The 24,994-nt window shown below is 43.5% G+C and overlaps 1 protein-coding gene and 1 long non-coding RNA gene across 2 annotated transcripts; one reads left to right on the top strand and one right to left on the bottom strand.

The window, feature by feature from the left end:
• Nucleotides 1-290: 290 nt before the first annotated feature.
• Nucleotides 291-899, top strand: LOC131676341 (uncharacterized). Its single transcript, XR_009303140.1, has 3 exons — nucleotides 291-318; nucleotides 377-595; nucleotides 657-899. It is a non-coding gene; the product is annotated as an uncharacterized LOC131676341 (long non-coding RNA).
• A 10,454-nt stretch (nucleotides 900-11,353) lies between these two features.
• On the bottom strand, nucleotides 11,354-18,100 carry LOC131696364 (uncharacterized). The gene is made up of 2 exons (XM_058984908.1): nucleotides 13,352-18,100; nucleotides 11,354-11,590 (listed from the first exon to the last, which is right to left on the bottom strand). The coding sequence occupies exons 1-2, from the start codon at nucleotides 18,098-18,100 to the stop codon at nucleotides 11,354-11,356; spliced, it is 4,986 nt and encodes a 1,661-aa protein (XP_058840891.1).
• Nucleotides 18,101-24,994: the final 6,894 nt, after the last annotated feature.

Genomic DNA, 24,994 nt, shown 5'->3' with positions numbered 1-24,994 from the left:
CTTCACTTATCTGAAAACTAGTTTTCAGTCAAAACCGGTTTTCGTATGGTTTTCGTGAAAACCGGTGTTGGAAAAAAATGAAAACTATTTACATTTCTTCACCAAGTTTTCGATTGTAGACGCAGGTTTCGCGAATTCCAAAACCGGTTTTAATGAAAATCAGTTTTAGCGTACAAAACGGTTTTGAAAGCTGTGATCATACTCCAATCTTACGATTTTGACATTAATCAAACCTCAGGCCAAAACATTTGCAGTCTGCTTGTATTTTCGGTAATATCGGTCTGCTAATGTATTTGTTTTCGGTTCAAGGAAGGCAAAGTACTTATATTTTTATCTCTTTTAATTCAATATAAATGAACTGTATTTTTATACACAGGTAATGGTAAAACGCAAACTTGAGATAGATGGTGGTGATAGCAAACCACAAAGGAAGCAATCGACTCCATGGACTCAAGACGAGACCGAAACTTTGTGCGACTTAATTTTAAAGCATGGAACTGGTGCAATTTTAAATAAAAGGACAAATGCGGGTACTAAGGAACAAAGAGAACACGAGTGGAAAACTATTGAAGCGGACTTTCAGGCTATAACAAGCGTAAAAATGTACTATTTTAGCTAGGCGATATGTTCTAATTATTTTTGTTTTCTTTTTCTAGAACAAACGTAACATGCAAACATTGAAAGCCCGATTCAAGCGAGTTATGTATGAGTTGCGCGTGTATTCGGCATGGACTCGGCGAAACAACACCCAAACGGGCGGTGGTTTGCCTACACCGATGCCAAAAGAGCTACACATTGAAATGACTGGTTCACTGATGTCTTTGCATAGCCATTACGGCTCAGCATATTTTAATGGCTTGATGTCATATGATTGTGATATCACTGATAATGTGGACAGATCGCGACAAACAAAATTAAACGAAAACGCTTCATCAGCAAGGGAGAACAGCGATACTTCTCAGCGAGCTTCACCGAGGCCAACACCGTACATAGATGGGTTGAATTGGTTGCCGATGGAAGCGGTTAGTGTGGAACTCGGAATAAACTCAACGGACGATGTCTCGTTTAATAATACGATGGCGGCAACATCAGACAATTTATTGGGTTCTACAACTGACAGAAATATTTCCATCACAACTGCTGCTAATGTATCTGATTCCGCTGATACGGATATGGCAGCTGTTACAGCTAATATTTCCAAACTGCGTTTTCGCTATTATGACATTATGCGACAAAAATACAGAAATATTTCCATCACAACTGCTGCTAATGTATCGCCACAACGAAACTGGTCAGTGACACAAGAAATCCACCAAGTAGTCATCGAAAATCTCAGCAGTATTTTAGGACTAGCGAGCAAAGACGCCGACCCCGCAATTGCACTGAAGCTAACAATTTACAAACTACAACATTACAAATACAGCAAGAGGAATTGGTTATACGCCGTCGACAGTTTCTCGAGGATGTAATCAAACAACACGAAGAGATGCAATCCATTCATAGAGCAGCGATACAAAAAGGTTATGCTACTCGCTTATCGATTTGGCAAAATGAGAGTGAATTGCGAATTGCTGACATTCGCCATGCAAAACAACAACAAGACATATTGTTCGAGAAGAAAAAAGAGTTTTGGAACTCGGCAATTGCTGCTTTGCCAATGCAACTAGCAACAACACTGCCATCATCATTAGTCGTAGCAGTAGAAAATAATGCCAGAATCGCTGAAGTTTGTACAGAAACAGTTGCAATGTGTAGCGTTTCAGCGGAAGACAGTATCAATAATCACGACTATGGATTCGAAGAAATGAGAAATTTGATCGAATACGATGATTTGAATGATATGGATTATTCGCCGGCGCCGGTTGTCATCCCGTCCGATAACGAGATCGATTGTGAGTTCCTGCTCGGAGTTTAGAGTGTATATTATAAAGGTGTGAATCGATAGTATACTTTTAATTTACATCTACTTCCAGTTCTGTTTCTATTTTCATTTCCCCTTCTACTTTTATTGACGAGAGTAAAATCATTTAAACGCAAACAAATTAGTTTTCATCTCGATGTGAAGCAACGAGCTCGTCCCTTGCCGTTCGCCTGCGATATAGCACTTCGTTTATAGGTGGAATTGTATCAGAATTTTCCTGCAGTATCTCGATATCAGTCGTATCGAATTGCGGATCATGAGAATCTATGCAAATATTATGTAGTATAGCTGCAGCAACAATAATTTTTTGCACAGTTTCCACACGTACCCGCATCCCGTAGGCAAGCACTGGAAAGCGCCTTTTAATTACTCCATATTGGCGTTCAACAACATTTCTGGTACCGATAATATCTGTTTGATAGCGTTGCATCCCACGATCATGCACTATTTGTGGATTATTCTCAGTGTATGGCGTAGCCAGGAAAAATGTGTTAGCGTAACCGGAATCACCAATTAAAATATATCGACCGAAATCTCCAGCTTCGAATCGATTATGGATTTGTGATTGACGAAAAATGATTTGATCGTGCGTTGATCCTGGCCATCGTGCAACAATGGTCGATACTTTCAGGTTGGCCGATGAGATGGTTTGTACATTTAGCGAAAAGTAACCTTTGCGGTTGCGAAAAACCTCACTCTGCAAAAAGAATTTGTGCATTCTCACAAAATACAACGGAGAAATAATTTACCATTCGACCACCTGGAGATTGTATTTTTATATGCGTGCAGTCAAACTCCGCTAGCGAATGACGGATCTCAATAGTAGCATGTCTGTAATAACATACGTACATGGAACTATTGAGAACCAGAGCTACAGGTCCAAAGCCCTGGTAAAGGAGGATGGTTGTGATGATCCGGGCCGAGATCACCACGTAAAGCAAGGTAGGGCATAACCCCAATTCCAAGGCGTGAAGCGACCCGTGCCGAGGGATGAGTGATCGAGGGGGTGAAAAAGATGCTCGATCGTTAACGGAGCCTGTGTGGTACCTGGGCAACCCCCACAGTAAGCGTCCCTTACCACGCTAATGCGGAGCTCTGGCGTGGCGGACATTTATTTCTCGCGCGACTCGTGGGATTTGATATGGAGAGCAAAAATAAATATACTAAACAAACGGAGGTGCCAAACCCCTTCGCTAGAGGTGGTTTGGCGAGGTCTCCCCCCCCCGTGGGGAGAGTAGTGGAGCGATGAGTGCTGCATCCGAAAGCACCAGTGACCCCCCAGCAGCGGTAGGCAATAGCCCTACCAATGCATCGGAGGGGCCAATATCTGCGATGCGCAAAGTAGCGAAGCAACTCGATTCTATAATCGACTTCGCTAGCGCAAAGCAGAATATAGCCAAGGAGTTGAAGTTGAGCCTCCTGGAGCTCCGGAAAGCTGTTCGTGTTGCAAGACAGGAACAGCAGGCCTATGTTAAGAGGGTGGAATGTCGGGAGAGGCCCGACAGAGAAACCCAGACAGTGGCCTCCAATAGGGAAGAAAGAGAGAAGGTCGATAGAGGTTCACAGACAGTGGCCTTTCCCTTCTACGGAGCAGCCACGTCGATCGGAGCGGCGACCGAGTTCCCCTCGAAGGGAAAAGGAAAGGGCAATCGCAAGACGGCATCGAACGCGAAGCGCCCTAGGAAGTCGCCAGGCGAGGGTGCCAAAACCGACACCACTCGCCGTGCAACCGTCAAGGTCAAACGCCGTCTGGGCGAGGTAAGCAAGGGCGAGAGTGACCTCGCTGTGGAGAGCGATGGTAACAGCACCCCGGCACGACTGGGGCAGCGGGGCTCAAACCCCTGGACGCTGGTCACCAAGAAAAAGCCGGCACCGAGACCGGAGGTACCGCGGCCTGCGAGGAAGGCCAAGGACAGAGGCGAAGCCTTGTGGTTAAAAACCGACAAGGACAAATACGCCGATGTCCTTAAATCGATGAAGGCGGCCGAAAGCCTCTCGGCCCTTGGGCAGGATGTGCGTAGCGTAAGACGCACCAACACGGGAGAGATGCTCCTGGTGCTGAAGCGAGGCGCACAATCAAGTGCAGTATACAAGGCCTTGGCCCAAGAGGTCCTTGGTGAGGGCGCCCAAATCAGGTCGCTAGGTGCGGAAACAACTCTCCAGTGCAAACACTTGGACGAGTTCACGACCGCAGAAGACGTCGTCGCAGCCGTCAAGAAGCACTGCGACGTCACAATCGAGCGGGCCTCTGTGCGATTGAGAGATGGACCCTCTGGCACCCAAGTAGCCTACCTCAGGCTACTGAAGGCGGATGCCAAAAGGGTAACCGAGAAAGGGAAGCTGAAGATCGGCTGGTCGGTATGCCCTATTAGTATACCCCAGCCGCCTTCAGTGGATAGGTGCTATCGGTGCCTTGAATCCGGCCACAAAGCATACGAATGCAAAGGCATAGATAGGAGTAAACTATGTCGTCGCTGCGGCGAGGAGGGACATAAAGAGCGGGGGTGCACTAAGGCATATAAGTGCCTTATCTGCACCGCTAAGAAGCAAGCCCACAAACATGCTATGGGCGGACCTTCGTGTCCCTTCGGTGAGTTAAATAAGAAGAAGCCGTGAAAGTCACACAGCTAAATCTTAACCATTGTGCAGCAGCCCAACAGCTGCTGTGGCAGTCGGTCTCGGAGTCGAGGACAGATGTCGCCCTCTTATCAGACCCGTACAGCATCCCTGTCGGCAACGGCAATTGGGTGTCGGACGGGTCTGGAATGGTGGCAATCTGTACAACGGGACGGTTCCCGGTTCAAGAGGTAATACGCCGAGGGTGTTGCGATTGCCAAGATCAATGGTGTGTTCTATTGCAGCTGCTACGCCCCACCAAGGTGGCCAATAGAACAGTTCTACCAGATGATCGACAGGCTCTCGTCGGACCTCGTGGGCCGGAAACCGGTAGTAATAGCGGGAGACTTTAACGCTTGGGCAGTGGAGTGGGGCAGCCGCTGTACAAATAGCAGGGGTCAAGCGCTAATGGAAGTGCTTGCGAAACTCGATACTGTGCTAGCTAATGATGGCTCCGCTAGTACATTCCGTAGAAACGGAGTGGAGGCGTGGATTGATGTGACCTTTGCCAGCCCGAGTCTGGCTCCAGGCATGGAATGGAGGGTAGACGAAGGCTACACCCATAGCGATCATTTAGCAATCCGCTTTAAGATCAACTATGGTGTGCAGCATCCGAGGGCGGGAGATCCCTGTCAGGTACGCGGGTGGAAGTCCAATCACTTCGACAGCGAAGCTTTCACCGCGGCCCTGGGACTGGAGGCCAACACCGACAGTCTAAGCGGGGATGCGCTGGTAGCTGTTCTATCACGCGCGTGCGACGCCACTATGCCGAGAAAAACACTGCCAAGAAACGGTAGATGCCCGGTATACTGGTGGAGTGCCGAGATTGCAGCTCTACGGTCAGCCTGCCTCAGAGCTAGACGTAGGATGCAAAGAGCTCGCACCGAGGATGCAAGAGAGAACCGCCGTGAAGTGTTTCGAGCTGCGAAATTGGCCCTTAACAAGGCTATTAAGAGCAGCAAGAGAGCGTGTTTCGACAACCTGTGTGAGAGTGCCAACGCGAATCCGTGGGGTGACGCCTACCGGATTGTGATGGCCAAGACCAAAGGGGGCTCCTCACCCCCAGAACGGTCTCCGGACCGGTTGGCAACGATTATCGAAGTACTCTTCCCGTCTCGAGCCACAAGCCCCTGGCCACCTGCACTACGAGACAGTGCGGGCACGGTCGAAATGGTGGCTCCAGTGACGAATGAAGAACTACTCGCAGTGGCTAAATCCCTAGCAATGAACAAAGCTCCAGGGCCGGATGGAGTTCCAAACAACGCTCTCAAGGCAGCGATCATAGCGAACCCGAACATGTTCAGGCTAGCTATGCAGAGATGCCTTGACGAGTGCCGTTTCCCCGATAGATGGAAAAGGCAGAAACTGGTGCTGTTGCCGAAGCCCGGGAAGCCGCCAGGCGACCCATCGGCGTACAGACCAATCTGTCTGATAGACACGACTGGCAAACTGCTTAAGAGGATCATCCTCAACAGGCTCACCCCGTACGCGGAAGGTACGGACGGTCTGTCAAGCAACCAGTTTGGCTTTCGGAAGGGTAAGTCCACAGTGGACGCTCTCAACTCAGTGATAAATACTGCCGAGATAGCGATCCAACGAAAAAGGCGAGGTATTCGATACTGTGCGTTAGTGACACTTGACGTGAAGAACGCATTCAACAGCGCAAGCTGGGATGCCATCGCGCTCTCGTTACACCGGCTTAGCCTACCGGTGGGTCTGTACCGGATCCTGGAAAGTTACTTCCAAAACCGCGTACTGATATATGAGCCGGTCAGAAAAGGGTTTCAATTACCGCCGGAGTCCCGCAGGGCTCGATCCTAGGCCCGGTGCTATGGAACCTCATGTATGACGGGGTTCTGAGACTGAAGTTCCCTCCTGGGGTCAAGATCGTCGGCTTTGCCGACGACGTAACCTTGGAGGTCTACGGGGAGTCAATTCCTGAGGTAGAACTAACCGCAGAACACGCGATTAGCACGGTGGAGGAATGGATGAGCGCGAGAGGCCTGGAGCTCGCTCATCATAAGACGGAGGTAGTTATCGTCAACAACCGCAAGTCGGCACAACATGCAGTTATCCATGTGGGAGAAGTCGCGATCACTTCACAGCGAAGTCTGAAGTCTCTCGGAGTCATTATAGACGACAAGCTGACCTTCGGCAGCCATGTCGACTATACGTGCAAGAGAGCGTCGACTGCTGTTGCGGCACTATCGAGAATGATGTCCAACAGCTCAAAGGCCAGTAGACGTAGGTTACTGGCAGGCGTTGCCGTATCTATCCTCAGGTACGGCGGCCCGTCATGGTCAAGAGCACTGAGGGTAGTTCCCTACAGAAACTGGAGAGCACCTACCGCGTGATGTGCCTCAGAGTGATATCTGCCTACCGCACGGTATCACACGATGCATCCTGCGTGATAGTGAGCATGATGCCAGTCGGGCTGGTCATTCGGGAAGATGAGGAGTGCTTTGAGCTACGTGGAAATAGGGGAGCCCGCGAGCGCACCAGGGCGACCTCGGTCGCCAGATGGCAGCGTGAGTGGGACAACTCCTCGAAAGGTAGGTGGACTCACCGGCTGATACCTAGTATATCGAGCTGGGTGGGAAGACCCCATGGGGAAGTTCACTTCCACCTGACACAATTCCTGTCAGGCCATGGCTGTTTCCGTCAGTACCTCCACAGGTTCGGACACGCGGAGGTCCCTGTCTGCCCGGACTGCCCAGGTGTAGATGAAACTGCCGAACACATACTGTTCGTATGTCATCGGTTCGACGTCGAAAGAAGAGCAATGCTTGACGTCTGTGGCTGGGACACAACCCCTGATACCCTTATTCAGCGGATGTGTCAATCGGTGGAGAAGTGGAACGCAGTCTCGGTTGCTACCATCCAGATTGCCAGTAGGCTACAGGTAATCTGGCGAACCGAGCAGCAGACGACGGGCACGGCTAACTAGTGATTGGTTAGCTGGAGCGAAAAAGGCCAAGCACAAAATAAGAGAGTGAATGGTCTGTTCATGCCGAGGCAGGTTGGCGCAGCGAATGGCAACCGCGTAAGGGGTAAACCCAGCCACCCCGAAGCAAGACAGAAGAGTGAGTGTATAGGCGTATAAGTGGACTGCCTCATGCCAAGACGGGAGAGTCGTAGCGTAGTATGTTGGAACTAAGCTATCGATGCCTCATGGCGTGGCAGAGGAGTGAAAGGGTGAGCATCCAAGTCAGTCTCACACTGCATGTTAAGGGTGAGCATAAAAGTCAGCCTCACAGGTTGGTAGAGGCTAGCACAAAAGTCAGCCTAGCAAGGAATGAAAAAGGTGAGCACAAAAGTCAGCCTCGCATGGTATGTCAGAAGTGGGGCCTAAGAAAAATGTCCCACATGGGATGCCAGAGGGAGTGACAAAGGTACAATAGAGTGGCACGATTGAGAGTGAATCAGGTGATAGGGTGAGCACCCAAGTCAGCCTCACATGGTATGCGTAGGGCGAGCACAAAAGTAAGCCTAGCAAGGAATGAGTAAGGTGAGCACACAAGTCAGCCTCGCATGGAACGTAAAAGGTGAGCACAAAACTCAGCCTCATGTGGGAGTGTTTGAGAGTGAATCAAAGTGCGATTGAGAGAGCACCCAAGTAAGCCTCATACAGGATGTATGAACGCGTGAGTGAGAGTGAATGAGTACATTTAGTACAGCCATCCCTCCAGAAGTAATACCGAGATGTAGTTCCTGGGAGGAATGATGGCGGAGCCCAATGGAGTTTAGTCGGTATTAATGGCTGGTCACCATTCGAGTCCGACACACCCCTAGTGCACCCCGTGCGGTAGATTGGACCCTACCAATAGCACGTGTACTGGGCTAGGACATAAAGGTCTTCTCCATTGTAAAAAAAAAAATGCGTGCGGTCAATGGCTCCAATCGTGCGAGGTAAACCAGCAATTGAATGGAACGCGGTTGCTTCTGCTTGGCATTCTCCGTTAGTTTCCGGCAATTTTACGTACGTCGTCAAATACTCCAATAATGCCATACATACTTTAGGCAGAACGCGACAAATTGTGGCTGGTGAAACGCGAGCTACATCTGCAACAACAATTTCCATGCTTCCTGATGCCTGATGATCATGAATCTCAATAAAATAAGCAATTGCACTTCAGGAGTTATGTATCTGGAGCTGCATAAATTAGAAAAAAAAACATTTTAAAATACAATAAAATGCAATTGAAGAAATTAAACATTACCGTGGTTGCGGATGTTGCAAAGCCGGTGCGATCAAATTCAACACAGAAATAAAGGTTTGTTTAGTCATGCGAAAACGACAGTAAAAATCAAAATCGTCCCAATTATTAATTGTAACTTGAAGGCGTATTCTATAAGGTCGTCGCACATTAAACTCATTGTCAACATCCTCATCTCTAAATATCCAATCCATATCAATAATATGACGATGAAAAAGCTCTGGAAACAACACCCAATTGATTACAGATTGCATCCTTCTTCCACTCAGAATACAAAGTTTGCTATCAATGGCAGAATCTATGTAAACAAATATTTTGTAAAGAAATAAAATTAACCCGAAAACCAGTTTTCTGCGCGCGAAACCCTCGAATTAATGGGTTTCGTTAAAACCTAGTTTTCGGCGGAAACCCATTTCCGAAAATCAGTTTTCAGTTCGAAAACCAATGTGAAGAAAGGCATATTTTGAAAACCAACCATTCGAAAACCGGTTTTCGCTGAAAACTGGTTTTCACGCAAGTGAAGAAATTGGCCGTTAATATGTTGGAATACGACATATACTTGTTTACGTAATAAAGGGTACAATTCATGTATGATTTCCAGCGTGAATCAGAGATGTAAACTGTTTTATAAAAAATAGGTGATTTTGGGGTTCAAGTGTCACCCTAATTTCCTAGTTTTATATTTAAGCTCAAACCACCTCAGTTAATTTCTGAGATTTTTTTAATTAATGTGATATTTTACATACGACATCGGTAGTAAATAATAGCGATTCAGGTATTCATTAATACAATACGATTTCTGAGTCAAATGGTCCCAAATCCCAAACTTCCTGTATTTCACCAATAATGAAACAACTTTTGGATGAGTTACTGAGTATTTCAACATTAAAAATATTGCATTGCATGTACATTTATGGAAGAATAGTCGAGATAATACCAAGAATAGTTGACAATTCGGAGAGTTTATGATCAAGGATATTAGAGTAATCGACGTCTGGAGGAGAATAGACTACACCTAGAAGAAATTTATCGTTATTCACAAGAACTTCAATAAATAAATATTCAGTTCGGTCACTATCACCCTGACCCGCGTGATTTCCAGAACCAGCAATAACTTTGCAATCCAGATCAAATTTATGATAAATGCAGATTCCTCCACCACGACCGGTAAGACGATCGTTTCTTAGAATGCAATAACCATCAACAGAAACTGTTGTATCGCTTATGTTTTCATTTAACCATGATTCCGTTATGCATACTATGTCAACTTTACTGTTCGTAAAACAATTTTTAAATTCATCGAGCTTGCTTAAACGTCGAGCACCCAGACTTTGTGCATTTATATGACACAGATTTATACAATCATCACGTAAAGCAACATTCATAACCACACGTGGAATATTAATAGCACTTCTTTGCGCACGTGCATTATCATTAAAATGATTGACCGGCATCATCGAATGGTAGGAACAAGATCAATCGTAAACATATAAGCCGGCCGGGCTGAAAGGAGAACAGGAGAGAAGAGAACGCTAAATCTATGAATAGGGCAACATGTATAGCAATAACAATAATCATCATTACTCTAATTTTTTCTACCTAGAATGTGGTTTTTGGATCGCAAATTCAATTGAAAATTATAGCTAAGGCACAACGATATCGGTGATATTGATTGGTGAAAGCAGCAACAACAGCGACGGCAGCAACAACAGCGACGACAGCAACATCCTAATGGATCGTAGAGCACTTTCTGCGTAACATCGTTTGATCTTTCAGGAAGGAAGATAACATGGGATGGAGTGGGGATGGAATCATGGAAATATTGTTGGTAGGAAAATAAGAAATTACAAGGAAGGGTTTATTTTCGGCCCCCAAAATTTGTTAACTGGTCCAAATTGAAGATAGGTTGAGCCGGGATGTCTTCGAGCGGTTTCACGTAGATAGTTCCCTCCTTGGAAAACACGTTCTGAAGATGACCATTACGTTTCAATTTCAGTGTGGCTCCCTTGATGTTTCGTGCAGCTTCGGTGAGATTTTCATTAAAATAGATGCGTTTATCAACACCAAAGCCAAGATGAAGCAAGCTCAATTTCTTCGTAGTGAAATAACGATTGAAGAATTCATCACTCTGAACGCAAATTGAAATAGGATTGGCGGTGTTTGCTCCGGCGGCAATAGGAAGTCGAGCCAGACGTTTAGTATAAACTACCCAGGTAACCAATAAGCATGCTGAATGCGTCTTAACGGCTACTTGATAAGCACTTAAGTCGTTTTAAATGCTATTTAAAAGTCGCTTTTGGCAAAATATACGGCTACATTACTGCTGTGCTATGAAAATGCTTTTTTTACTACTGTTGTGCATTCAGAATGCTGTTTACTGGCAAGAAGTTTTTAAACAGTTTTTCAAATGCTGATTAACAACAGTTATGCATAACGAATGCCAGCATACTGCAAGAAGCATCCAGAATGCAAATTTTACGCTACTTTACTGCATACACTAATGCTTGTTGGTTACCTGGGTAATGGTACCTCAGAGTCACCGTATCCAAGAGTTGTACATATTTTTTGCAGGAAATCATCTGTTTTTTTCCGTAGGGCTTTAGGGTACACCTGTGAGAATGAGATCATTCGATTTCAGCAGTTTACCAGCCGCATCTCTATGCCGGCGCACTTCTTCGGTTATTTTCACGTGCGACTCACTCAATCCGCTGTAATCCCGAGCATAGTCGAATTTAAGTTGATTCACCTCCTGATGCAGTGTTGATATTTCACTGACGAGAGCCGCATTACTGGAATCGATCTTCCTCTCAATCTTCGTATTTCCATCATCAATCATCTGCTTGATACAAATTAATAGCTGTTAAAAACGTTCATCATCGTCGTCGGTTTGGTCCAAATCCTCGCGTGATCGTCTTACATTTCTTATAAAAGAAATGTATAGAATTCGCTCAAACTTTCAAGAGTTTTTCCGAGGCCCGGAGGGCCGAGTCTTATATACCAATCGACTCAGCTCGACGATTTGGAACAATGTCTGTGTGTGTGTCTGTGTGTGTGTAGGTAACGGACAAATTCTCATTCGTGTTTCTCAGCAATGGCTGAACCGATCTTATCTAAACCAATTTTAAATGAAAGAACTAAAAAACAGTATGAACGCTATTAATTTGTTTTTGATTCTGATGTTTAGTTTCCAAGATATGAATGTTTGAATGCGTAAAAATGGCGTTTTTGCAGTTTTTTTTTAATTATCTGCCGGAATTGACAATAAAGATTAACAATCTATATGTTTTAGATAGCTTTACCGAACACCTTTCGAACAAGCTATAGATTGTTGAAATCGGACTATTATCAAAAGAGATATTTAACATTAAATGCGGACGAAAGATTTTTATCATTTCCCATTGCCAGAAATATGACCAAAACATGTAATCTATTATTAACGCCAAAACGGCTTATTTTAGGTCAATAATATCTTCGGAGAATTTAATGGAGGTAATATGCCCTGTTACGTCTAGTGGCCAGCGTTGTCGGGAACCGAGCTCGACGGGTCTTGGGTCCGATATGCTACTCGCAGACACCGATTATATCCAAAAATGTACCGAACAATAAACCACCGAATATTTCACCAAAACCGCATATCACAAACGGTTGGAACTCTTCTTCCACGAAATTAATTTATTTTCTATAAATGGGAACTCATTTTATTGGGAATTAATGGAGATTTCTATTATGGAGAAACTTTATTCCAGAAACGCGTCTGGTCGCGAAGACGGCTTGGGATCTGAATGCTGACTGTAACAATCATCGCGCGCAATTGTATATCCCACGTATGAAGATCTAAACCCACCTTAAACATAAAAAATTCATCTAGATCAGTTGCCTTAGCTGCAGTAAAATGCGCACCTAAACATAGCCGCCACCTTGAAACAACGTTTCAACTACTACTTCTACTATTGCTATTTCTACTACAATACTAACATATCAAATCAATCTGTCAAACTTATCACAATACAAATACATAACACAATATAAAAATGTATAAAAATGATTCAGCAAATCCCGTTGGTTTATCCACCTCATTGTCCGCATTCTCCAACGCTCTGTCGATAGTCGCTGTCATAGGTTGTTGGCACAATTGCTGATCATCCGCAGGTAGGAGACATATTTGTGAAGCTGGACGTTTGACAACTCCGCTACACGTTCGAAGAACAACGACGCGCACGACGCCATCATCTCAAGGGTTTGCTTCGATTATTCGTGCTAGAGGCCATCTTGTTGGGTGCAGTGAATCATCCCGAAGAATAACCATAGTGCCGGGCTTTAGTGGTGTGCTTAATCTTCGAAAAGGCTTTGAATCTCGCTGCAACTCCTTCAAATAATCGCTCCTCCATTGGTGCCAAAATTGTTGTGCTTTCTCTTGCAGTCGCTGAAACCTGTCCAGCCGGTTGAGTGGAATGTCCCGCAAATTGGGGTCCGGTATTCAGTGAAAGGAGCAACCAATTAAAAAATGGGCTGGTGTTAGCGCAGAAAGGTCACTTGTGTCTTCCGCCAAAGGTGCCAGAGGCCTCGAGTTCATGCATGCCTCGATTTGTGCTAATACCGTCACCATTTCCTCGAAATTTAGCAAGGAATTCCGTAGCTGCCGTTGTAGATGACGCTTCGCAATCTTCACCGCCGACTCCCAAAGTCCACCGAAATTGGGTGCTTTCGGAGGAATCAAATGCCAACGGATGCCTTCCGTCGCGCAGGTGTTAGTAATGTGATTCAGCTCCGATTGGTTTTGTAGACGCCTGTAGATCTCATGCAGCTCATTCCGTGCGCCGATAAAATTCCTCCCATTGTCGGAATGTATGTGCGATGGTTTTCCCCTACGTGCGATGAATCTTCGTAGTGCCGACATAAACGCTGCTGTCGAAAGGTCTCCCACAAGCTCGAGATGTGTGGCTTTAGTACTGAAGCACACAAAAACACAAATGTATGCCTTTGTAGGTGCTGCTTTCCTATGAGGGGCTCGCAGGTACACAGGACCACAGTAATCAACTCCAGTATTGCTAAAGGCTCTGCTTGGTGTTACCCGTGCGTAGGGAAGCTGGCCCATAGGCTGTTTAACAGGTACAGGATTGGTTCGCGTGCAGTTGTAGCAACTTCTGATGATTCCATGCAACAGTCGTTTTCCGTTTACTGGCCAGTATTGTTCCCGAATAACTGCTAGCATTAGTCGCGGTCCCCCGTGAAGAAGTTTGTGATGGTAGTGTCGAGCCAGTAGTTTGGTGAAGGGATGATTTCCGGGTATTAATATTGGATGTTTGCTTTCATATGGCTCATTAGAATGCTGCAGACGACCACCTACTCGGAGCAGTCCTTGCTCATCTTGGAATGGGTTTAAAGCGCGTACAGTGGATCTTGGCGAAACGAGTTTTCCAGTGTGAAGATCCTTGATTTCCTGTAAGTATGACTCCGACTGAACTAACCGCAGGAGTAGACCTTTTGATCGTTCCAGCTCCTCCACCGTCAAAGTAGCGTTCAGGCATGAAGGTTGACCAAGACGACGCGATTGGCAATTGCGTCGGAAGCGAGAAATCCATGCAACTACGCGTAACATCTTGTTGAAGTGCGAGTATCGAGTGAATATTGCGTTGTATTTTCCAGAGCACGTTGCCCCGGCCGCCACCGTTTCCCTCTCCATCAGCTCTTCTGATACTGGCTCCAAAGGGCTTTCACGTGGCCAGTTCTCCTCCGACTTGCTCAACCATTCCGAACCGATACTCCATAGCTTGCCTTCCAAAAATGCGTTGACGTGCATTCCTCTCGAGACAAGATCCGCAGGATTTTGTAAGCCAGGAACGTGTCTCCATGTGGCATTGCGCGTTGTTGTTTGGATTTCGCTGACCCTATTGGCGACGAATGTTTTCCAGTGGTAGGGTGGGGCTCGTAACCAATTTAGCACAACCGTTGAGACCGACCAAAAGTGAACCGAGTTGATTTCCATTCCGAGTGCTTGGATGACCTTGTTGTATAAACGAGCGGATAGCTGGGCGGCGCAAAGCTCTAATCTTGGGATGCTGAGTCGCTTCAGCGGAGCAACCCGGGATTTTGATGATATTAATTGTACCTTAACCGTTCCGTTCCTGTCCACTGTGCGGGCGTAAAGGCAGCAGCCATAAGCAACCTTGGAGGCGTCCGCGAAGCAATGAAGCTGTGTAGATATTGCATCCGGGAGAAAAACAAATCGATCCACCTTGAAGCACGATAGTTGCTCTATTTGAGGTCGAAAGTCTTCCCATAGTTCCTGTAGATCCTTAGGAACTTCGTCGTCCCAGCCGATGGGAATAAGCCACAAACGCTGCATAATTATTTTTGCTGTTATTACAACTGGTGAGATTAATCCCAATGGATCGTATAGCTGAGCGATGCATGACTGAATTTTACGCTTGGTGAGTATACCATCCCTTTCCTTAAAGCTGAGATTGAACCTTAGACAATCTGACTCAGGCTCCCATATGATGCCCAATGTTTTAATCGTTTCATCTGGATTGAACTTAACAGAAGACTGGGTCCCAATTTGATCCGAGGGTAATCCTTGAAGTACTTCTAGCTTATTGGACGTCAATTTACGCAGTGGAAAACCGCCACCTGCCATTAACTCGCTCATTTCCTTCCGCAATTCTATCGCTCCTTCCACCGTGTCATCGCCTCCAATGAAGTCATCGATATAGTATCCTTTCGAAACCAGCGGTGCTGCTTTGGGATAATGCTGCCCTTCATCCTCTGCCAGTTTTATTAGCGTTTTTGTAGCCAAATATGAAGATGGTCCTAGTCCATAGGTAACGGTGCAAAGCTGGTAGGTTTGAATTGGTTCCGAAGGGTCAAATCTCCACAGAATTTTCTGTAAGGGTCTGTCGTCAGGGTGTACCATTACCTGACGATACATTTTTTCAATGTCGCCTACCAATGCAACAGCGTATTTTCGAAAGCGAATGACTATTTGCAGCAGCTCGTCCTGCAACACCGGCCCAACTAAAAGCGAGACGTTTAATGAATTGCCAGACGACGTTTTAGCTGATCCGCCGAAAACCACCCTTAATTTTGTTGTTGAACTGGATGCCTTCAGCACTGGGTGATGCGGCAAGTAAAAACTTCTCCTCGTCTGCTGCTCTCCATCCGGGACTGGTTCCATGTGATGTAGTTGCAGATATTCCCTCATGAAACTATGGTATGCAGTTTTTAAATCTTCATTGTTTTCAAATCGCCTCTCGAGCAAATTGAATCGATGTAAGGCAGCTGATTTTGACTCGCCTAACATTTGGCCAATCTCCGGTTTCGTCGGCAAACGAACGATATACCGTCCCTGCTCGTTTCTGGTTGTCGTATTGTGGTAAAGTGTTTCGCAATCTTCCTCTTCGATGGACAAAGGTTTTCTATCGGCCATTTCCTCCATCTCCCAAAATCTTTCCACCAAGCGGTTCAGCGATTCGATGCTAGCACAGTTCGTAACAGTGATTCGAGAATGTGGTTGAAAGGAAGAGGCTCCAGCAATAACCCATCCAAAAACAGTTTCCACCACTAGTGGCAAATTATGTCCCAAATTAATCTGTCGGTTTGGCCGAAAGAAGGAAAAGAAGTGCTGTATTCCGAGTATAATATCCACCTCCCCACACACGTTAAATTTCGGGTCCGCCAATGACACGTTATCCGGGATGTTCCAAGCATTCGTATCGATGTTGTTGAGCGGCTGTTTCGATGTCACCTTGTTGAGCACTAAGAATTCCATTGTTACCGCATAGTCCGAGAGTCTGGATCGTACCTCTGTTGTAACCATTTGGGTGCATTTGATAACGCCCGTGCCAACACCATGCACATTGATATCCATTTTCCGTCCATTCAAACGCAGCATCTGAGAGAGCCTTTCTGTCATAATGTTCGACATTGAACCACAATCCAGCATGGCTCGGGCCAACAGTTCATTACCGTGTCGATCAACCACCTTTACAACCGCCGTCATCAAAAAAGTGTTCAACCCAATCGTTGCAGTATTTACAAGTGTTGAGGTCGATGCGTTCTGGCCGGCGGCTTTCCGATCGAGCTCAGCTTCCTGTGATGCCGATGTAGCTAATGTGACTGCTTTGGTTGTATCCTTCGAGCTAGGAAAACCTGGATGGATAATTGTATGATGCTTTCCTTTGCAGGTACGACATCGGAATTTTGATGGGCAGTTCTTCACAAAATGATCGGACCTAAAGCAGTTGCTGCACAAGCGATTTGAGTTTACGAGATCCAACTGCTTCTCGTGTGACATCTTGGGAAAATCCTGACATTCAACTAACCGATGATTATGCGAGCAAGCTACACATTTAAATACGCGTTCTTCTGCAGCTGCATGTGCATACACCTTTGCTGGGCCAAGTCGGTTGAATGGTTGCGCCGGTATTGGTGTTTGCGATGAGTGTGCAATGTTGACCTGCAGCGATTCGAGTACCCGTGTCCTTCGTTGCAAAAACTCGATAAGCGCACCATAATTTGGATCCAAAAGAGTCGATGCATGATCTTCCCATAATTTTAATGTGGCGTCATCTAGACGTGAACAAAGCAAATGCACCATAATCGTGCTCCAACTATCCACAGGCTCTTGTAGCTGTTTTAAAATTTTGCTATGTCGTTCGAATGTGTCGATCAATCCATGTAGGGCGCTAGCTGATTCTCGCTTGATTTTCGGATGATCCAACATGGTATGCATGTGCCGTTTCTTGAGAAGGTAGCTGTTTGAGTAACGGTCAACCAAAATTTGCCAAGCCACTGGATAGTTCATGCAACTGATTGTAAGGGACTCGATGAGTTGGGCGGCTTCACCTCTAAGTGCTGCCCGGAGATAATGAAACTTCTGTACGGTTGAAATTTCATTCGATGAATGGATCAACGCCATAAAGGTGTCGTGAAACGTCAACCATTGATTATAATCTCCTTCGAATTCCGGTAGGGTGATGGTTGGAAGCTTGACTCCAGGAGCATACGATGAGTTCGATTGCTGAGCACGGTCGGCAGGAAGTTGCTGTGATGGCGCATCTGGTATTTTCGACAATAAAGCTCCCTTCACACGAAAAAACTTTGTTTCAAATTTCTCGCGCGTGGACATGTGTTGAGATTCGGAAACGAGCGATTCCTCGTGGCATTCGATGTCTGTTTGCACTTCCTCAAACGTACTCCAAAGTTTGTCCATGCTATTGAGGCGAAGGTTGATTTCATGCCGGTCTTCTTCACTGTTGCAGCGTTCTGAGTAATCCTCGCATCGATCCAGTGAGGCGAGAATGTTTGTTCGCTTCTGCTCGAGTTGTCTGATCTTTTTCTTCGTCATGGTGGTGGACAGTGTTACTGGATCAAGGCGAAATTTCCCTTAAAACAAAGATCCGGTAGAGACGTATGGAGAGAAGTAGGATTTTGGAATCACACTCACCTTTTGTAAGGCGGAATATGCCTTTTATGTTTATACAATCCGGAACAAACGATCTCAGCGACGTAAGCAGTCCGATCCGAGAAGATGATTCAGTAGATAAATTGCCTTGCTAAAGGCGAGATATGCCTTGTATATTAAAATACAGCAGCTCCAGTTACATGAAATATGGCCCGGGAAGTAGTCCGTTACCTCCAATGGAATTTTGGGAATGGGATTCAGTCCTTAGCCTAATAACCAGTAACAATAGGACACGACGCTCCAATTGTTCGGTACAAAATGGCGACGATTCTCATCAAATAGTAGCATATAATGGGTACAATGTCCAGAGCCTTTGGGGTCCAAACGCCGGGATCCTGGTCACGGCACCAATTTTGTGTTACGTCTAGTGGCCAGCGTTGTCGGGAACCGAGCTCGAGGGGTCTTGGGTCCGATATGCTACTCGCAGACACCGATTATATCCAAAAATGTACCGAACAATAAACCACCGAATATTTCACCAAAACCGCATATCACAAACGGTAGGAACTCTTCTTCCACGAAATTAATTTATTTTCTATAAATGGGAACTCATTTTATTGGGAATTAATGGAGATTTCTATTATGGAGAAACTTTATTTCAGAAACGCGTCTGGTCGCTAAGGCGGCTTGGGATCTGAATGCTGACTGTAACAATCATCGCGCGCAATTGTATATCCCACGTATGAAGATCTAAACCCACCTTAAACATAAAAAATTCATCTAGATCAGTTGCCTTAGCTGCAGTAAAATGCGCACCTAAACATGCCCTTTTTGGTATTGTGCTTTTGCTGATTAATCCCCCTATGAGTGAGATATTTTCACAAATTTTCTTGGAAGTGATTATATCGAAATGATGCCTTCAGCAAATTTGTAGCTCTTACCTTTGCGAATAACTTTACTGAAGACTTCAAATATATATTTTGAATACTTTAAAAGTTATGGCTTGTTGTTTGTGGATTACTCTTTGTCGCCTATTTATTGTTCAATATAGTAATAATCCATTGAAATAAGCCAAACATTATTTCGATAAATCGAATTTTGTATTTCATTTTTCTATCTACAACCGCTAGAAATAATCACCGAACACTTCCAAGTTGTCTGGAAGGAACTTGATAACTTATCAATACAAAAATGTTCATTTGTGCGAACCTTCTGACTGCAATTTTTCTAACTTATAACCATCGGATCGATCTGAAAGTAGCCAAGCGAAGGTTTTGGGGTTTAACACCATACAATCCCCCCCCTCCCACCACACCCAAAAAAAATATTGGATTGAAGTTAAAAATTTATTGATGCAGACTGATTTAATTCAATATTACAATAACAATTATCTGATCCGTAGATTGATAACCTGTTGTTGTAAACGTCATGAGGACTTTTGATAAATTGTCGGAATGGGGTCCTGATATGTAACTGATCTATTGGTCTTGATTTCGCAGTTGTCTAATAGCATCAATATCAAATTCCTGCCTGAAAACATTCCAATAGAAAATTCCAGAGTTTTGTAATCAATCATAATCCTCAGATTTATTTTCAAATTGAGCTCGTTTTTGTAGAAATGTACTATAATAAGGGTCTTTATTTAATAGGGAGCGAAGTTAAAATTGATTTAATGTCTATGAAACAGAACTGCTCACCAAAAAAATGCATAACTTTCAAAATTTGCTAAAAATGTTTTTGTCTTTCTCATTCACTCTAAAATTTGTCAATCTAATCCCGACCCGAAGAGTCGAGTGTCATATGTCAATCGACTGAGATAGTCGAGATCGGAAAATGTCTGTGTGTGTATGTATGTGTGCATGTGTGTATGTGGAAAAAAATGTGACCTCTGTTTCTCAGAGATGGCTGGACCGATTTGCACAAAGTTAGTCTCAAATGAAAGGTACAACCTTCCCATCGGCTGCTATTGAATTTTTTATTGATTGGACTTCCGGTTCCGGAGTTACGAGTTGAAGAGTGCAATCACACAGCAAATTCCCATATAAACTGAAATGAAATTTTTTTAAAATCAAATTTGTATTTTTGATGCCAAATGACTTTAAAATGCATGAAACATTGAGATGTTTGACAAAAATTGACTTCTTTCGACTTTGGTACATTTTTGCCTTTCTCATATAGAAAGGTTATGCAATCACTCTAAAAATCGACAATCATACCGGCCCGGAGGGAGTATGCAGTGAGGGGTTGCTACTTTAAAATTAAAACTAGTTTAAAATTTCTTAACAAGTTGAAAATTTTTGGCAGGGCCTGGACCTCCCGGATCTTTCTCCATGATCCGCCGCTGGTTTCAAGCGATGTTTCAGTATCACATAGTATCTCAAGATCGTAGCTATCGATCCGTTGTATGTATGTGCAAATCGTACTGAACATGTTATATTCATTTCCACCATTGTATTGAACATAACCAGCCATGGAATCGTAGTCTGGACAAATGAGAAAAGCACAATCGCACCACTAGGTGGATTAAAACAGGTTTTTATTTTGGGAATGCGTCGAGTTGAGACGAAAACGTAATATGATTAATAACGAGGATAACACTTTCCGAATGTAGAGAGAAATTTATGAAATGACGATTTCCATTCGACTCTAGCAGGTCCTGATCGATTTTGATGAGCATTTGATTTTTGTTGTATGACCAATTATATGTATAGGTGAAATGTTTAAAAACAGTAATTTAAGGTCAAGATAGCATCATTTTGAAACCGCCAATTTCGGAGGTTTAGTATCTTCAATGAGTTTTACAAACGTTAAACAGCGCATCATTTGATAAAATAATTTTGACGGTATATCGTCCAAGAAGTATTTATGGTGAATTTTCTCAGGTTAATATTCATGACTACAATAAAGTCTCAACAAATTCGCTAAAAACACGAACTCTGTTACTATTTTTTGAAAAATTAATTCTGCATAATTTCAAAACTTCAAAAATTACGGTTTCGGAATTATGCCGTTTGGACAGTAAGATCGATTTTCACCAAACCCCCACCAAACCGAATTTCTGGCTACGCCGCTGACTTCAAGTAAGTAGAAACAAAGTCGTTCTACACTCGTTCACAAGAAACTTCTTCGAATGCTGGATATCTATTATAATACATTGAAATCCCGATTTTATCAGCCAAATATGAACATATCGTCGCTGTTGTGCTATCTTATGACAAGCGCCATTTAGCACATTTCGAGAAAAACGATTTTTAAAGTTTGAGATTGAATATCTTGAAACTTATAAATGGTAAAAACAATTCAAAGAAGACAATTAATGCTTCTATCTATTCTGTATTAAACTCTCAAATATCACGAAGTTCGGTTGACTATGTTGCGAGTTTTCACTATAAACGTAAACAAAAGTCGCACTTACACGTGTCGTAGGCGTGTATTGATGACAAAATTTGTATGGCGTGTCAGAATTGTGCATGGAAAATTTTCCATAGAAAAAAAGCATCATTTATTAACTTTTATTAATATCTTCGGCTTTATTCGGCCTAGAAACAATCGATGAGATGCATTTTGAAGGAAATTGAGCAAGCAATCTAGAAAAAATAGTAATTTTTAATTTCAGTGTTGCCAAATATGAAATATTGCCAATTTAAAAGTAAAACTGCATATTTCTCGCAATACATGTATTTTTATTTTAAAAATTATTATACCATTGTGTTCCTCAGACATTTTTACATATAAAACATCTAAAACTTCTACATTACTTAAGCGAATCCCAAGATAAAGTGATTTAAAGCAAAAAACTGACAATTTCTTATCACTTTTTTGAGATATACTCAGTAACCAAGCAAAATTTCAAAATTCTGAAAACGCCATTTTGTAGAGAATTTTCAGATTAGTAATGTTGCATATCTAACTCAGTTAACCCCAAAATGGCGTTTGTCATAAGATAGCACAACAGCGACGATATGTTTGATGGGCTCTAGCAGACGAACAAGACTGAATTCGAATAAATCCTTTCTTGCGCATGTTTTCCTTATCATGAAGATGGAAATATGCAAATTTTCAGCTTTTTTCCTACACAATATTACGGAAGTTTATTAAACAATTTTTCCTTTTAAGTTTGTGAAAGTTATAAACTATTTGAAATTTTTGAATAGTTTAATTTTTTATTTAACCGTGATTTTTTAATAAATAGTGACCATCGCTTCACAACGTAGTCTATTTCGATTTTTTCGGCTCAGTACAATATATAACCCCTTTAGGAAAATTAAGTTTTCCCACCACAATTTAGATATTTTATTAACAGAGCATTAACAATAATTCGTTGGTATGTCTATTTTATGGGCCATTTTTTCGCTTTCCCATTGATTTGGTTTGAGATTTCTAGCACTGATGTTGTCCTATGCTGATTTGAGCGATTCTCTGAGTCCTGTGACTATCCCATGTAGTATGTGTTATCAAAAACATCGCGAAGCATCAAGTTCTAAATGTTCTCAAACGATATAATATCCGAAGAGAGTGATAAGAGTTATAAGAAATGTCTCATCACATTGTTAGGTGGATTAAAAGCGTTTTTTGTAGAATTCGCACATAGGAATCTACAATGGTTGCATAACCAGTATTGTCTGATGAAACGTCCCATTTTCGGGTGATCCACATAAAATGGTTACGTATGAAAAAGTTGGTTTGTACGGAAGCATTCTCACCACAAGAACAACGTTAGGGACACCCGGAAAATGCGAAGTAACATCTCTTATGGAAGCCACTTCTCCGTATCTTGACCAGGCCCGATGAGAGGGGGGGTCAGCCGGGGCAATTGCCCCGGGGCCCGGATCGTATTTAGGGGCCCGCGGTTTTACCCGGAAGATGGGCGAAAATGTAATCACAAAAGAGCAATAAAAATGGTGATTTCTTTGTAATTATTAATTTTATTAAATAGTCATATAATGAAAGCGGAAAAAATCGAAAGACATTTTAATTTAATAACTTGAGAATTTGAACTCCTGTTGTGGATACCAGAACTTTATTTGATATTTGACTTTTTTTTAAAAAACAAACTTTCGTAAGGGAGTTGTCTACTTTATGTACTAGATCAAAAAAGCCGAGTTTTATTGTTTGAATCAACGGAATACGCGCCGAACAGGAATGCAAGCGCACGGACGTATCCGTCCTCTTCTGCGTTCGATTCTTTGTTGGTGGTACCGGTTGTTGATTTGGAGATACTGAGAACGATTTTTATTGAATGAATTTTTGTTCCTGTAAGACCCGTAAATCTTGGTTTTGAAGCTTTTTGTGGGTTGCCACAAGGAAAGTATCTATTGTTTACGGTTATAGTGGGCGGACTTTTCTAAGCTACTTCTGTGCAATGTTTTCCGTGGTGCAGTGTCTTTTTGCAGAATTTGCGCATATGAATTTGCCCTGCGTTCATAACCAATGTTGTCTGATGAGAGGTTACATTTTTTTTATTAATAGCCCGCCTCTTACCCCCACACCAAAAGCTCACAAACGGAGCCCCCTGGAAGTGGACACATCAGTTCTCAGCGTACAAAAAAAGGTCAGCACAACAAAACAAAGTTACGAATCGCGGAAACGCTGAGAACAAAAAAAAAGAAAAGATGGGTGGGTAATGTCAGAGACATAACCGGAGTGAAGTAGAATACACTTTAGACCGGTAAATTCTGATCTGGAATAAGCAATTTCTATGCGATTTTGTCGACTTTAACACATTCATAGTTTATTTGGAGTATTTTTGGAATCATCAAGTTGACAATTTGCAACATTCTTTGAAAATATTGTTGAACTTTTATGAATGAAGGCACGCAAACGAGCGTTTGACCGTCGTCCTACTACCAGCATCAGAGAAGTAGCAGATCAGCATTTTTCGCTACATGACCTGTACCAAACAAACCGCTCGTAAGTTTGTCGAATGAACCAACAACACGAGATCTACAGTACAACATCACACGCGCAGCGCGGTGTGTTCCCGATCCGTATCTGAGCCGTACTACGAAATCGTCTGGAGGAACCCCTGCCGGCTCGACGAAAACCGCCCGGCGTCCCAATACTTGATACATCCGTTCGAATCTGTAATCCTGGCCGTTGATTCCTGATGCCGGAAACTGAAGTTTATATCCCCCCCCCCGTTCAGTCTTGTCCACCCTCTCTCCCATGTCTCTGATACACAGATGTATGTCTTCACCCCCTTCTCCCCTTGAATATCTTCCCAAAACTTATGTGCCCCCCTATCTTCTAGTGTTAGTTGATCAATCCATTCGAATCTGTAATCCTGGCCGTTAATTCCTGATGCCGGAAACTGAAAGTTTATATCTCACCCCCCCCCCCCCCCCCCCCTTCAGCCTTGTCCACCCACCCTCCCATGTCTCTGATACACAGATGTATGACTTCACCCCCTTCTCCCCTTGAATATCTTCCCAAAATTTATGTGCCCCCCTATCTTCTAGTTTTAGTTGAACAATATTTAATTTAATCTCGTTAAGAAATGCGCAACAGTACCACTACTTTAAAATAGTCCTAATTAATTCCCCTTAATCTTGAACCACTCTTTCTAGTTATCTCTAGTTAATAAGCTTGTAAAATGTTCCGCTTAGTTAATAATTATTTTTTCTACAATCTCCCTTCTAAAAATCATAAAGTGAATTACTATACAAAGAACACACAAATGACCCGTCCCCCAAATCTTACGAATATTATACTATACCCTCTTTTATATGTATAAGTTAGCTGTAGTTTTTTTTTTAGTTTTATTATATAAAACAAAATAATATTGAAATGTGTATCCCCCTAGATTTAAGAAATTCAAAATGTAAAACAATGAAAAAA

Source organism: Topomyia yanbarensis, chromosome 1 (genome assembly GCF_030247195.1).
Source record: "Topomyia yanbarensis strain Yona2022 chromosome 1, ASM3024719v1, whole genome shotgun sequence".
Classification (NCBI taxonomy): domain Eukaryota; kingdom Metazoa; phylum Arthropoda; class Insecta; order Diptera; family Culicidae; genus Topomyia; species Topomyia yanbarensis.
Note: the sequence above shows the minus strand (reverse complement) of the source record. Positions and strands in the feature narration are given on the sequence as shown.